Source organism: Mirounga angustirostris, unplaced genomic scaffold (assembly GCF_029215605.1).
Source record: "Mirounga angustirostris isolate CCGP_5_RB_7025 unplaced genomic scaffold, mMirAng1.0.hap1 SCAF_6, whole genome shotgun sequence".
NCBI classification, from domain to species: domain Eukaryota; kingdom Metazoa; phylum Chordata; class Mammalia; order Carnivora; family Phocidae; genus Mirounga; species Mirounga angustirostris.
The window spans coordinates 120,792,812-120,808,006 of NW_026991714.1; the positions used below are offsets into that span (position 1 = coordinate 120,792,812).

Here is a 15,195-nt window from a genome sequence, read left to right on the forward strand (position 1 = left end):
ATACTGACAGCCTCTATGCCTTACAAAACACACAGAGGGGCGCCTGGGGGGCTCAGCTGGTTAAGCATCTGACTCTTGGTTTTTGGCTCAGGTCATGATCTCCAGGTGTGAGAGCCCCTCATGGGGCTCCACGCTGGGAATGGAGCCTGCTTGGTATTCTCTCCCTCCTTCCCTCCCTCTCTAAAAAAAAAAAAAAAAATAGAAAGGAAGGGAAATGACCATCATTTTGGGGGGAGGGTGGGTGGGGAGAGGGAGGAAGAGAACTTAAGCAGGCTCCATGCCCAGCACAGAGCCCCACAGGGGCTTGATCTCACAACCCTGAGATCATGACCCGAGCAGAAATCAAGAGTCCGATGCTAAACTGACTGAGCCACCCAGGCGCCCTGGGAAATGGCCATCTTGATTAAACTGTGATTCTTATATATAAGTCCTTTGTCTGATTTAAGTGTTGCAGGTATTTTCTCCAAGTCAGCAGCTTTTTTTCTTTATGGGTATCTTTTATTTTTTAAAGATTTTATTTATTTAGACCGAGAGAGAGAGAGAACACAAGCAGGGGAAGCAGCAGAGGGAGAGGGAGAAAGAGACTCCACACTGAGCAGGGAGCTCGATGTGGGGCTTGATCTCAGGACCCTGAGATCACGACCTGAGTCAAAGGCAGACATTTAACCAACTGGGCCACCCAGGCGCCCCTATGGGTATCTTTTAAACACTAGACATTTCTAAACTTGAAAAATTTGATGGTACCTTTTGCACTCTAAGAAACTTTTGTCTACCAAACTTCAAAAATATTTTTCCTCCTAAAAATTTTATAGTTTTAGTTTTTGTTTAAATCTTTTTTGAGTTTTGTATATACTGTGGGGTTAGAGTTGAGGTTCAATTTTTTTTTCCCATAAGGCTATCTATTTATTTTTGAACCATTTGTTGAAAAGACTGCTTTTTGTCAAAAGTCAATTAAAATCAACCCGGGGATCTACTTGTGGACCCTCTATTCTCTTCCATTGGTCTCTATCTATCCTTAGGCCAATACCACACTATCTTGATTACTATAGTGGTTTTTTTTGTTTTTTTTTTTAAGATTTATTTATTTGGGGGGGAGGGGGAGAAGGAAAAGGAGAGAATCTCAGGCAGACTCCCCACTGAGTGCAGAGCCTGAATCAGGGTTCAATCCCGCGGCCCTGAGATCATGACCTGAGCCAAAATCAAGAGTCGGACACTTAACTTACTGAGCCACCCAGGAGTCTCTTGATTACTACAGTTTTATATAAGATTTGCTATCAGAGTAACTTTTTTCTTTTCCAGAATTATTTTAGCTATTCAAGATTCTTTGTATGTCCATGTAAATTTTAAAATCAACTCGTAAATATCTGCCAAAAAATCCTGCGGGGATTTTGATAAGCATTGCTTAGAATCAACAGGGGAGAACAGATACCTTAAAAGCACTGTCTTCCAATCCTTGGATATGACACAAATATCCTTTCATTCAGGTCTTTAAAACTTTCAGTAATGTTTTGAAGTTTTCAGTATACAGGGTTTTTCACATTTAAAAAGATTTACCCCGGGGCGCCTGGGTGGCTCAGTTGTTAAACGTCTGCCTTCAGCTCAGGTCATGATCCCAGGGTTCTGGGATCGAGCCCCGCGTCGGGCTCCCTGCTCAGCAGGAAGTCTGCTTCTCCCTCTCCCACCCCCCCTGCTTGTGTTCCTGCTCTCTCTCTGTCAAATAAATAAAATCTTTAAAAAAAAATAAAAAATAAAAAATAAAAAGATTTACCCCTAATTTTTGGTGTTATGGAAAATTATATTTGAATTTCGTTGACAGTATACAGAGATGCAACTGATTTAATGTTGATTTATCTCCTGCAACCTTGTTAATTATTAGTAGTAGCATTTTTTTTTTTTTTTAGTTCTTAGGATTTTTTTTTGTATGTGCTCATGTCATTTGTGAATAGACAGTTGTACTTCACCCTTTCTAATCTACTGCACCGACTAGGACCTCAAATACAAGCCTGAATAGTGGTAAAGGCATACATCCTCATTTCAGTGATCTTGGGGTGGGGGGGGAAGTGTTCAACAGTATATCCTTAAATTTATGTTACCGCTAGGTATTTTATAAATTCCCTTTATTATGTTGAAAAAGTTCCCTTCTATTCATTTGCTGAGAGCTTTTATGAACCTTGTAAAATGCTTTTAGTGAACTTTGTAAAGTGATCACGTGGTTTCTCAATTTTGTTATTATGGTAAATAATACTAATTGATTTTCAAATATTATACCAACCTTGCATTCCTGAGAAAACCCCACTTTGTCATCAAGTTTTATACATTGCTGGATTCAAATTGCTAATATTTTGTTAATAGAGTTCCCTCCTGTTTTCTAAAATATTACATAAGATGGTATAATTTCATACTTAAATGTATGATAGAATTTTACCAGTGAAGCCATCTGGGCCTAGAATTTTCTTTGTGGGAAGAACAGTAATTCAATTTCTTAAACAGATACAGGAATATTCAAACTCTATTTCTTTTCATGTCTGTTTTGGTAATTTGTGTCTTTCAATAAAGTTATCTATCTCATTTGTCAAATTTACCAGTATATCGTATCTAAACAAAGACAAAGGGGACAAAGGCTGGTCCTTCCTTTGGGTGAGGCCAAATTCCTTACCGCACATTGCCTTTGTTATTAGGAGAGCCTTCCGAGATCAGACAAGACGGGCACGCTCAGGGTGGGATGGCCATAGACTGTTATTAGGAGAGCCTTGGTGACGAATGTAGGGGTGAGGAGTCATGATGTCTGCGACCGACTTAAAAGAGGAAGAGAGCAATATGTAGCAGACATAAAACCAGTGAAGACATATGGAAATTTATTATACTACTTTCACAACTCTTCTATAGATGTAAAATTTTTGAAAAATGTTAAGTGATATATTCATATTCTATAACCCAGCAATTTAAAAATAGAAATAACCAGAAAATCACACACATATTCAGCACAAGGAGCTTTATCACACATCAAAGTTTGAAAACAACCTAAACATCCTACAAAGAGGATCTGATAAACAAACGACAGTACATGACACCAAACACCCAACAACAAAAACGAAATCACATTTTTTCCTCAAGAGTATCTACGTGGAAAAATTTCAGTATAGACGATTGACGGAAAAGGCTGCAACACTGAATCTATGACCCCATCCTGTTTGCATAGGAAAAAAACTGCAAAACAACCCCGTGAGCTAAATGTGGTTGTCTCTGAGGGCTGGTGTCACAGGTGAACTGGACTCTTCCTCGCACTCCTTTCCTCGATTTCTTAAAGGATCCCAGAGACTCTCATCACTCCAGCAGCACCAGAAAGGAGAGCCTGCATTTACTTAAGGGTTTAGTAGGCCAGGAGGCATGGTCTGGATTCACCCAAGTACAGGGAAGTTCTAACTGGCCACTAGACAGCCCAGCAGAGCAGAAACCACCACGGACTGGACAGACGCCTCCACTGTGAGATCTGGTCTCACTCCCTCCAAGACAGGCAAAGGTTGGGAGACTAAGATGGTACATATGAAAATGGTAAAGTTTCATACAAATGCAAAAGCAAATGCTTTTCTACTTTGTTCCACGAGTACATTCATGGACTTGGTAGCTCTTATATTATAGGAAATCCAGATGGAACGATGAGGTCTCAAGTTTAGAGATCAGAGTGGAGATTTCAATCTGTGCTTCCTGCACGGTTCTGGGCCAAAGGTTTAGCCTTTCTGAGCCTATTCCCACCCCTGAAAAACTGGCATGATGAAGATAATTTGTAATCACTGTCCTTCTGTATCAAAAGATTTTTGTGGAAGAAGTCTGTGAGGGCGGTCTGCAATCTATGAAGTACTTTGTGAGGTTAATATTCTTTTAGGGCATGAGTGGTCCAAAATGCCATAATATCTTTGAAGAGCTGGCCTTGGTGAGAACAGCATTTCAGGGCACCAATGGGCGCTGACACAAGAAACTTCAGGGCGGACAGTGTTCAGGTTGACAAGGACAATCGGCTTCATTTGACAGGCAGCACGGAGTACCTGGGATCCAGAGCTGACTGGTCAAAGGCCCTGCCAGGGAAAGATTAGGAGGGTAGGAACCACCCCTACAAAGGGGAGGTGAGTATGTGAGAATCCTTTGTTTTCACCATAGACCTAAACATTCTGCGAAGCTGTATTAGAGAATATGGTAAGGAGCTCACACGATACCCTCCGTGCACCGTGCGAGGGGAACACTGCCCCACGCCCTAAAACCTGGGGCTGCCCTGGGCCTCTGGAGAGGGCTGCTGCATCATCCCTGAGCACAGTGCTGACTGTGTGGGCTGCACCATTGTCTAGGCTGCAAAGTGAGGAATGAGCGCATTTCCTCTTGAAATGCCCATGTAAGCCAGCTGGCAACCACGTTAGTAGCAAGATGATCTTGGCAGGGCGTCAGAGGCCAGTAATTGGACAAAATATCTGCCTAACCTGCTGCTGGACATGTGGCAAGAAGATGCAAAACTAGCTGTAGAGGAAATATTTTTGTTTTTCTCTACCCTTTTTTTTTTCTCCCTGGAATGCCAAGGACAAATCTTTCTGGGTTTGGGGTCAGTGACAATACACACAGCAAGGAGCTCAGCCTCTCACACCAAGATTCCTTTGACAAAAGCGATCTACTCTTATGAGTGTGAAATCGAACCATTTATTTGACTAAATCACTGTCACCCAGATACACTAAAAAAAAAAAAAAAAAAAAAAATGCCCCCCACCCCGCCCAAAAAACCAATTCACTGCTTTCTGCATTAGGAATAATGAAAGCAAGAAATATTGTCAAATCGGGATGTTGAGAGGTAGGCTGGCCACTAAATCTGTAAAAATAATACAAATGCAAACGCCAGAGGTTGAATTCAGGCAATTTATTGTAAACAGGATTACCCTAGCACTCCACCATACTGGCTGTGTCACATGCTCTCCCTTCCACATCAACTAGGCGAAAAGAAGACTTTTTTAAAAAGTCGTAAGTAATAACTTAGTTTGTTTCCCACAAATCTCATTTACTAAGCACTGAGTAAACAGCAGTATCCGGGATAGTCTGTTATTGCTCATGGACTGCAGCTTGGACCCATTTCAATGAATCCATTGGTATGCCTGAGTGATCCAACAGCAGCTCGAGATCCGATGTGGCAACCGGACGATGCTGGAACACCTTGCACAACAATCCAGGTTCCTGGAAGACTACATGAGATTCCTTTCAGATTTCTTCATGTGACTTTCTCATAAAAATGACACTGTTAAATTTCACCCATTTTTTTTTTTTAAAAGAGCTAAAAATTACTCCATAGCACATAATTCTCCACAGAAAAGGTAGGTGGATTATTTACTCTTACAGTGGTGGATTTAAACACTCAGGGCTAATTTTAGATCCCTCTTGTATATATTTGCAGTTTGATGAAAAGCTGCATAGTCTACAAATGCATAAAACCAGAAGGAAGTGATGGCTCACGCACCTTCTGATGGACAAAGACAGGCTTCCCACAAGGAAGCTCCTGCAGGTAGGGGTAAAAAGACGGGTACAGCACCACGTTTATCTGACAGTGGAAATGGAGCCCCGCTTTCGAAAGCAGCCTCCACAGGTGTGATTCTATCATACTTGCCCCAAATGTAGATTATCCGGGAAATGGCAAGTGTGAAAACCTAAGGTGTGAAAAGACATGACTCTACAGAAAGAAGTCCTGGCCAATCACTCCCGTAGAGGTAAGATGTCATCGTAGAATGCCATCCTGTTCTTTGCCTGAGTTAGTGGACAATGGGGCCACGTACTGTTACTAGTGCCTGGGTGTGGAAGGATATTCACAATTTCTCTTGAAGCAAGGTTGAACAACAGTAAATATTTCAAAACAGCTGTTAAATCTACAGTAACAATTTCATCTAAAATAGTATCTCATGAAAAAAATAGTTTTTAAAAGTCCACTCCAGTCTTCATCTCTGTTTGTATGTTTATATTTATATATTCAAAAAATAACTTAACACTTAAGGCAATATTAGACTGGTAGCAAAAAGGGATTTTAGAGTCTTCTGGAGATGACCCTATTTAAGAATCAAGGCTTTATTTTTTTATACCTTCAAAAAGGTGGCTTTGTACTTGTTGTCTTTTAAATTCATAATGGGGCAAATATTTCGGTTCATACACCGACTGCAATATCATGGCAGTAAAAAGTTACAAGTGTTTATAATAGCTGATGTTGGAAAAGCATGTCACACACTCAGTGGGATCTGAAGTTGACCCTATTTGTACTCATTAAATAAATACTAAAAATGTTTTTGATGGGAAAAGGTAAAACTGATGGAACACTGCAAACCAACTATGAACAAGAATGTCAAAATAATTCAATCAGAAAGAAACAAATCACAGTAATCCTGAGAAATTCAGTTTGGGACAAAATTGATGTAAGTCTATATTTCTAATGTTGTAAATAAGTAGGGTGTTCTAGGGTTTTCCAGCATTTTACTAGTTTGAATAAAAAACATGTTCAAATTTTATAAAAAGATTAAAACCATGCCTTATGTAATCAGCAATTTCACTTATAATAAAAGAAAATTATTTTAGCTTTGTTCATTATTTGCCCAATGTTAATGTTCTCCATTGATTTACATGAAACCACCAAGTAGAAAGCAAATCTAAGGATCAGTTTTTAAAAAGGTATTACACCTTTCTAAAGGTTTTAAAGCCTTTTCTGTCAACCTAGGAGGCTTTTAGGGGAAAAAAAAAACCCCTAACATATTGTCTTCTGACAAGTGACTATTTTACGGAATAGGGAAGGGAAGATTCTATAGGAATATCATTCATCATTTTAAGTACTGTTATAGAAGGGAAATTTCTCTTAGTAATGGAAAGAAAAATTTTAAAATATTTAAGAGGCATGTATTTAAAAAATATTCTACATCTATAAGATTTTGTAATTTAATTACTTTGGATTTTTACTATTTCTACATAATGACATTTGACAAACTCCTTTTTTTTTTTTTTTTTTTTTTTTCTGTTTGTCTCTCGAATAGTGAACCAGAAACTATTAAAGTGGCCGAGGTTGTTTTCCTAGCCCCTGGAAGGCTCAGGGATGCATCCTTCTGCACTTTCCCACCCTTGAGGAATCTTCAGAGTTTTGCAGCCATGAAGTTAATATGTGGTTTCACAAGGGGAAACAGTGGCAAACCACGCTTGAACTCAGTCATGTTCTGAATCACTTCAGGCTGCAAAGAAAAAAAGTTCTCTTAGTGTTTATAGTCTAAAAAAGCAGACTTACTAGGACATCAACTTTTTTTTTTTTTTTTTTTTTTACATACACACTAGTTTCTACCCACATACTATGATCTGATCTTCCTCGATCAGTAGGGCTGAAGGGTCTATGCAAACCTACGGTGAGCGTCCCCAGTGGGACCCAGGGCCAGAAAGAAGACGCTTGGCTTTCCTCTGGGCACACAAGGTTAGGACACAAGAGCTGGCACTCAAGTCTCCAGCAGGATGCAGGGGCTGGTGTACCTACTCAGCAAGGGCCTGGTCACACTGCCAGTTTCCTCCTCCTACCAGTAAATGCCAACCTTTCCAGATGATTAAAATATGATGGCACCATGGAAGGGGCTAGGTACCGACATGGCTGAAGATAACTCTCTGGAGAGCAACATAACTGTTCAAACTAGAAGCAAAGGCAAACAAGTTCAGAGGCCCAGTCTGTCTGCAGATGACAAAGGCATGACCCCTGGAAGCTGTCAGAATGGCGACCCGGCCTTTAAGGAGAATGTAGAGGCTCAAACGCCTGGTGACTGGAAAACCTGTCCTGATGAAAAAGCTCCTTCTAAGTAGGAAGTCCTCTAACCATGTAATCTAACATGACATTTGCATTTCTTACTTGTGGCAAGGCTGGTGCTTGTGACAAATTTATATCATTTTGACATGGGAACTCTCCAACCACAGGACCTAGAAGAAAATGAAAGGTTTACTGCTTACTTAATAAATACTGGCATACAAGGGCAACTTGAAAAAAAAATTTGAAACCGGACTTGGCTCATTAAGAAACTGTACCAGGCCCATGTCCTCTCAGGCTTCCTGCTCCCTAAGACCTTGACTGCTTGTCCTACTTCCTACCCAGACTGTCCCCAGTGATGGTTCATGATGTTACTGTGGCTATAAAGCCTTGCCCACAGCAACTTTGGTGCCCATATCTGGCCTCACCGGACCCTGAGGCTCTGACCACCAGGAAGGATCCAGTAAAACAACTCAGAAGGCCAGGGGAGCCAATGGTTGTGGGGTAAACCTCAGCCACTCAGAGACAGAAGATGGGAAGGACTGAGCAGATAAACTGCATGCAGTGGTCCCACACAGTTTCTTCAAAGATATCCTGTGTTTTCTTGAAAAGCTGTGACCAGCTTGGCCACCTACTGCTGGCTCTCTCCTTCACTGCCTCATTTCCCTTTGCCCCTTATTTTTGCTTTGATAGGGCAGACCCTGCCTCCAGTTAGTCCCCTTCTCTACCTCTTTACTCTCTGATGCTCTATTAAGGGATGTGCCAATGGCAAGGGACAACCATCATGTACCTAAAAATATACTTTAAAAAAAGTCAACATTCAATACTTACAAGAATCCATTTCCCTGGCAAGAACATGGACGGATACCTTATGTCTCCTTGGGGCATCTACTGCCAACATTTCCTAGGCAGAAAGAACAGCAGGTGACACTTCTGCCCCACTAAGGAACTTAAAATGAAGTACTCTATTACGAATATCAAGAATCAGCTCTCACATAGCCAGAAACAGAAAAGATGTTTCCCCCCACTTAAGAGTATTTTCTTTAGGGGCGCCTGGGTGGCTCAGTTGTTAAGCATCTGCCTTTGGCTCAGGTCATGATCCCAGGGTCTTGGGATTGATGGCTCCCTGTTCGGCAGGAAGCCTGCTTCTCCCTCTCCCACTCCCCCTGCTTGTGTTCCTGCTCTCGCTGTCTCTTTCTGTCAAATAAGTAAAATCTTAAAAAAAAAAAAAAATGAGTATTTCCTTTAAACTCTACAAAGATTAGGTACAGTAGGCAAGAATTATTGTTAACCCCATTTTACAAATGAGAAAATGGAGTCCACAGAGATTAAGTGATATACTCAAACTCCTGTAGTTAATAAGTACCTGGGCTGGAATTGAAAACATAGCCTAGTACTCATCGGGGTGTGCCGCAGGGCTATATCTAGTGATCTTTTTAAAAAAATTTTTTTATTGTTATGTTAATTACCGTACATTACATCATTAGTTTTTGATGTAGTGTTCCATGATTCATTGTTTGTGCATAACACCCAGGGCTCCATGCAGAACATGCCCTCTTTAATACCCATCACCAGGCTAACCCATCCTCCCACCCCCCTCCCCTCTAGAACCCTCAGTTTGTTTTTCAGAGTCCATCGTCTCTCATGGTTCGTCTCCCCCTCCGATTTCCCCCCTTCATTCCTCCTCTCCTGCTATCTTCTTCTTTTTTTCCTTAACATATATTGCATTGTTTCAGAGGTAGAGATCTGTGATTCAACAGTCTTGCACAATTCACAGTGCTCACCATAGCACATACCCTCCCCAGTGTCTATCACCCAGTCACCCCATCCCTCCCACCCCACCCCTCACTCCAGTAACCCTCAGTTTATTTCCTGAGATTAAGAATTCCTCATACCAGTGAGGTCATATGATACATGTCTTTCTCTGATTGACTTATTTCGCTCAGCATAACACCCTCCAGTTCGATCCACATCGTTGCAAATGTATATCTAGTGATCTTAATGACTCCAGAGGCAATGGCCTGAGCTTAGTCAAGGGACGAGCACAACCTGCTCCTCTAAGAACCTTCTTAGATTCTGCACCAGGGCACTACCATGGTTCCTCATCTACCAAAAGAGAAAGGAAACTAACATTTCTCGAGTCCTAGCTTGCATCAGGCCCTCTTCTGCATTAGCACACTTGATTCTCTGTAGGCTAAGTGTCACGATGGTCTGATTTTAGAGACACAGACTCTGAGACACAGGGCGGTATGATGACTTGCTTCACGTAGCTCACAGTGATGGTATGAGAGAAGCAAGCTGGTTCTCTCCACTCCACCAGGCTGCTTTGAAGGACTGCCCTAGGTCCTACCATGAACACCAGGACTGGTGAGTTGGTAGATCCTGTGGGAAAGTGTCTCTTGACCTTGTCCTTAATCTGGACCATTATCGGTTTTTTCCAAAGGGAAAAACAAGTTGTGATGAAGCTTTCCCTGATTACAGCCTCAGAGGGAGAGGTCGTGGACAAAGCCACAGCAGCTCACTCACTGTTTACGGAGCAGTTACGACAAGTCCTGTGCAGTTGCAGTGGAAACCCTGCTGCCGGTGCACAGCAAATGCGCCCGTGGCTCCCTCCCGTGGCTCCCTTTCACGCCCACAGACCTGCCCTGACCCCTCCAGCCTCTTTTAGGAGCTTGGCCCAGGTTTGCCTCCAGTAACACACAGTACCTCACCTAAGATTGTCTCACCTACTGAGTAAAAGGTTTGCTTCCAAAGATCTAGTCACCATCCCTTTTCACCCAAACCTTCACTGCCCTCTTATCAACCTTTATCAGTAGAGCGTTAACACCCTCTTCAGTTTCAGACTAGTCTCAATTTCCCGACCAACGCTAGACAATCTCCATCTATCTTTCTATCTTCCTTCCTTCTCTCTAAGATTTTATTTATTTATTTATTTGTTTGTTTGTTTATTTATATGAGAGAGAGAGTGCGAGCCCAAGAGCAGGGTGAGGGGCAGAGGGAGGAGCAGACTCCCCATGGAGCAGGGAGCCTGACAATGTGGGGATGCCATCCCAGGACCCTGGGATCATGACCTGAGCAGAAGGCAGACGCTTAACCAACTGAGCCACCCAGGTGCCCTAATCTCCATCTTTTTAAACACAAACCAACCAATAAACAAATTGCATTTTCTTGCAAACTGTATTCTAAGGAACACTGGAGTCCCAGGAGATACTTATAGGTATTTTGTGGGGAGGGAAAAAAAAAAAGAAAAAAAGATGCATGGTGAATCAATTTAGGAAGTTTCGTGAGTCAGGGGCGCCTGGGTGGCTCAGTCAGTGAAGAGTCTGACTCATGGGTTTCGGCTCAGGTCATGATCTCAGAGTTGTGAGATCGAGCCCACGTTGAGCCCTGTGCTCAGTCAGCTTGGGATTTTCTCTCTCTCCCTCTGCCCCTTCCCCGGCTCACACTCTCTCTCTCTCTCCAACTAATAAATAAATAAAATCTTAAAAAAAAAAAAAAGTTTTGTTAGTCAAAATTAAACGCTAGGCTAAAGAAATCTTTATTGTGGGGTTTCTTAGAACTTTTAAAATGCTAACACACTCTGTGATTCTCCAAAAACAAGAATAAAGAGTATAGTCTTTCCCAAACTTACATGGTCATGAAACCCTTTTTTGTAGGGGCCCCTACTAATATCTTGCGGAACACTAGTGTACCATGGAACACAGCTAGGGAAATGATGTTCTAGACTTAGCTTAAGCTTGGTAATTAAACTCTCATTTTTTAAGACAAGAAAGAGTCTTATAACTGCTACTCTTACAAATTCAGTAATTAGGTACTACTTGTAACTTCAAATGAATAATAGAATTTGTGGCGGGAAAGAGAAAAATCTTCATTGCTTGTGGAAACAGTAGAGTAAGTTATATTAGGACATCACTCTTTTTAAACACCCACAACAATTAATGCCTTAAATGAATGCTTTAGAAACCAAAAAGAGCTGAACACGATCACCCTTTCTTATAAGCCACTGGGAACAGAAACCTAACTTCACAAAGCAAACAGTCTGAAGCAATAAACACAACTAAAACTTGTTTTATAATATCAATGAGGAAAACATTCTGATTTAAAGCATTCTGATTAAAACACTTAAAAAACTCAGGCTGAGAATTACTACTGAAGAGCTAACAGCAACAGAGACCATTTATTTTTTTATTTTTTTTAAAAGATTTTATTTATTTATTTGACAGAGAGAGAGAGACAGCGAGAGAGGGAGCACAAGCAGGGGGAGAGGGAGAGGGAGAAGCAGGCCCCCCGCCGAGCAGGGAGCCCGATGCGGGACTCGATCCCAGAACCCTGGGATCATAACCTGAGCCGAAGGCAGCCGCTTAACCAACTGAGCCACCCAGGCGCCCCGACTTTTTGATTTTTTTTTTTTTTAAAGATTTTATTTATCTATTTGACAGAGAGAGACACAGCTAGAGAGGGAATACAAGCAGTGGGATTGGGAGAGGGAGAAGCAGGCCTCCTGCTGAGCAGGGAGCCCGATGCGGGGCTCGATCCCAGGACCTGGAATCATGACCTGAGCCGAAGGCAGACGCTTAACGACTGAGCCACCCAGGCGCCCCCCAAGTGCCCCTTTAAAGATTTTATTTATTTATTTGACAGAGAGAGAGAGAGAGAGACAGTGAGAGAGGGAACACAAGCAGGGGGAGTGGGAGAGGGAGAAGCAGGCCCCCCGCGGAGCAGGGAGCCCGATGCGGGACTCGATCCCAGGACCCCGGGATCATGACCCGAGCCGAAGGCAGACGCTTAACGACTGAGCCACCCAGGGGGCCAACAGAGACCATTTATTAAATGCTAAGTGCCAATCACTTCACGCACCTCATTTCAATTAACACTCCTATTAATCTCTATTTTGTAAATAAGGAAACTGAAGCTCAGAAGCTCTAGTCCCTGGGTTTTCATTCAGAAGCCACACGTGCTCCTGCCACTGCTTCACGGGTAAAAGAGCTTCAGAGAAGGTGAGCTGACCGAAGCTGCAGCTCTAAGCAGGGCAGTAGGTTCAAAGCAGTAACATACAACACGGCACAAGTAACAGCTGCTTATGAGTCAAAATCTAAACATGTAAGTTCAACTTACCTTGTAGAACTTGATGATATCTTCCTTGGTAAGTGTCTTTAAATATGCAACTTCTGTATTGTCTGAAAAAGCATTCAAACGATAATTTACTAATATTTCCATCTTAAGTAGCCCAGAATACTACATTAAATGACAATATGCTTCACTCCAGTGCTCTTAGGTATCCCTATTTTTAAGTGATCACCTGCTCCTGCAAGTAGTAAGGGGATAAATATCAACGAAGAGTAAGAAGAGATCCTGGCTCTCTACTTAGGAGCTACTGGATCTGTAGGCTGGTCACATCAACTTTTCTGAGCCTCAGTTTCCTCATCTGGAAATTGGGGATAATAACTACTTAAAGGGGCTGTTGTGAGAACAAAGGAAAAGGATGAATGACGGTAACACGATGCTACCCCCATGGCAAAGGCTCAAGAAATGGGAGGTACCATTACCAATGGCTAAAACAATGACAGGTAAGGAAACGGAGGCCCAAAAAAAGGTGTCTTGGCCAAGATCTTCAGCTTGCTGGTGTCAGAATGAGAACACAACCCAACCCCTGACTTCCAGGGCAGCTTAGCACCCTACACTGTTAATCTCTGCTGTAGAAGAAGGAAGCCGATGAGTGGGAGACTTCAGGGAGCACGGCGGTCCCAAATGTAAAGACACTGACACACTTTTGGAGATCCCTGCAGGCAAATGTTTAAACCCCTGTGCCCCAGGGCAGCACTTATTTTAGGAGAGTTCAATCTGCACTTTTTCCTTTTTCTTTTTTTAGTGTTATGGGAAATAGATAACTACGTATCTGTGCTCAGCGCCTCAGGGCACACTAACTGAACACAACAAAGTGAAATTAGATTTATTATTACTGCATTATTATGAGATACAGGTAGATCCAGCTCTAGTTTTAGAGAAGAAAAAAAGATAAAGTTTCTAATAAAAACTGTTATTACGTTAAAAAATGGTTCTTTATGAACCATGAGAGACGATGGACTCTGAAAAACAAACTGAGGGTTCTAGAGGGGAGGGGGGTGGGAGGATGGGTTGGCCTCGTGATGGGTATTAAAGAGGGCACGTTCTGCATGGAGCACTTGGTGTCATATGCAAACAATGAATCATGGAACACTACATCAAAAACTAATGATGTAATGTATGGTGATTAACATAACAATAAAAAAATTTTTTAAAATGGTTCTTTAGAAGCGCTATGCTCCACACCCCCACCAAATGAGCACTGGAACATCACCTACAAGACGAGTACCATTTTGTAGAACGGCTTCCATGTCCTCAAACGTTACACTTATATGCCATAAATGTCGGGGCCCTAATTTTTCCTTACCTCTGTCAAAATTGTATTGCTGAGAGATGATTTCCCCCCAATATTTAGCACACTCTGCGGATAGTTTCTTTGGTTTGTCTAGTCGACGAATTGCTAATGCTTGAATGTGTTTCTGAAAAGCCTCTTCTGTCATGTCCTCTATGGACTTCTCCATGGTGATTAGGAAAGCTTCCACTCTGCTCTCTAGGTAGTGAGGCGGCTTTTCTGACTGGATGATGAATCGTAAGCCCTGAATGCCGTTGGCTCGACGTGGCCCACTGAAGACAATGTAGCCTGAAACACAAACACCAGCCAGTCAGGACCCTGGCATTTGAGCTTGGGTCACTTTTAATCCTTCAAAACTTCTATCAGAGCAGTAAAATCTTTCAGGCTTTATTTTTTCCACCTCTGAAGAAATATAAACAACTAGGATATCCTAAGTTCCTAAGGATAGAGCGAAAGAGCTCTCTGAAGAACAGTTAGAAAGTTGGGAGAGAATTCTTTTTTCCTAAAAAAAAAAAGAAAGAAAAGAAAAAACCCTCTTCATTATTCAGTCTCACATCCCACAACTCCTCACTGTGTGCCAGCTAATCATCCTCAATCTATGTTAAAGCCATTCCCATTCCTAGGATAGACTAAACTCATTTTCCTCCCCTAACCATGATTCCACCTGTTTCCTTTCACATCCAAGTTCCTTATGTGAATCCATTCCTGGACCAACTCTATTCGAACTAAAAATTTCAAGAGACCAAGTAACAGAAGGTCACACTTCCGTTGTCATCTTGTGAGTTCACGCACAACCACTCTTCCATGTCTTTCTAAAACTGGGCTTGTGGCTTGTGTAACTCAGCTGCTCTGCCCTAAACCACATCTCTGACAGCTGTGGTGTCTTCAGGTCCCACTTCTGAGGAAGTCACTATCTTCAGCATGACCTTCAGACTGAAGACTCTTGGCAACATTTACCACACTGCACGGTAACTCTTCCTTTATAGTTTGTTCATGGTCT

The 15,195-nt window shown here is 42.0% G+C and overlaps 1 protein-coding gene across 3 annotated transcripts in view; it reads right to left on the reverse strand.

Moving 5' to 3' along the window:
* Nucleotides 1-4,882: 4,882 nt before the first annotated feature.
* The window catches only part of IDE (insulin degrading enzyme), a 107,480-nt gene continuing 97,167 nt past the window's right edge, over nucleotides 4,883-15,195 (reverse strand). For all 3 annotated transcript variants that reach the window (XM_045878424.2, XM_045878423.2, XM_064595024.1), the window contains exons 21-25: nucleotides 14,211-14,483; nucleotides 12,896-12,957; nucleotides 8,612-8,684; nucleotides 7,886-7,953; nucleotides 4,883-7,229 (exon numbers count right to left, since the gene is read on the reverse strand). In XM_045878424.2, the coding sequence (XP_045734380.1) occupies nucleotides 7,134-7,229; nucleotides 7,886-7,953; nucleotides 8,612-8,684; nucleotides 12,896-12,957; nucleotides 14,211-14,483 (572 nt within the window). In that variant the 3' untranslated portion in view covers nucleotides 4,883-7,133. The remainder of the gene's footprint in view (nucleotides 7,230-7,885; nucleotides 7,954-8,611; nucleotides 8,685-12,895; nucleotides 12,958-14,210; nucleotides 14,484-15,195) is intronic.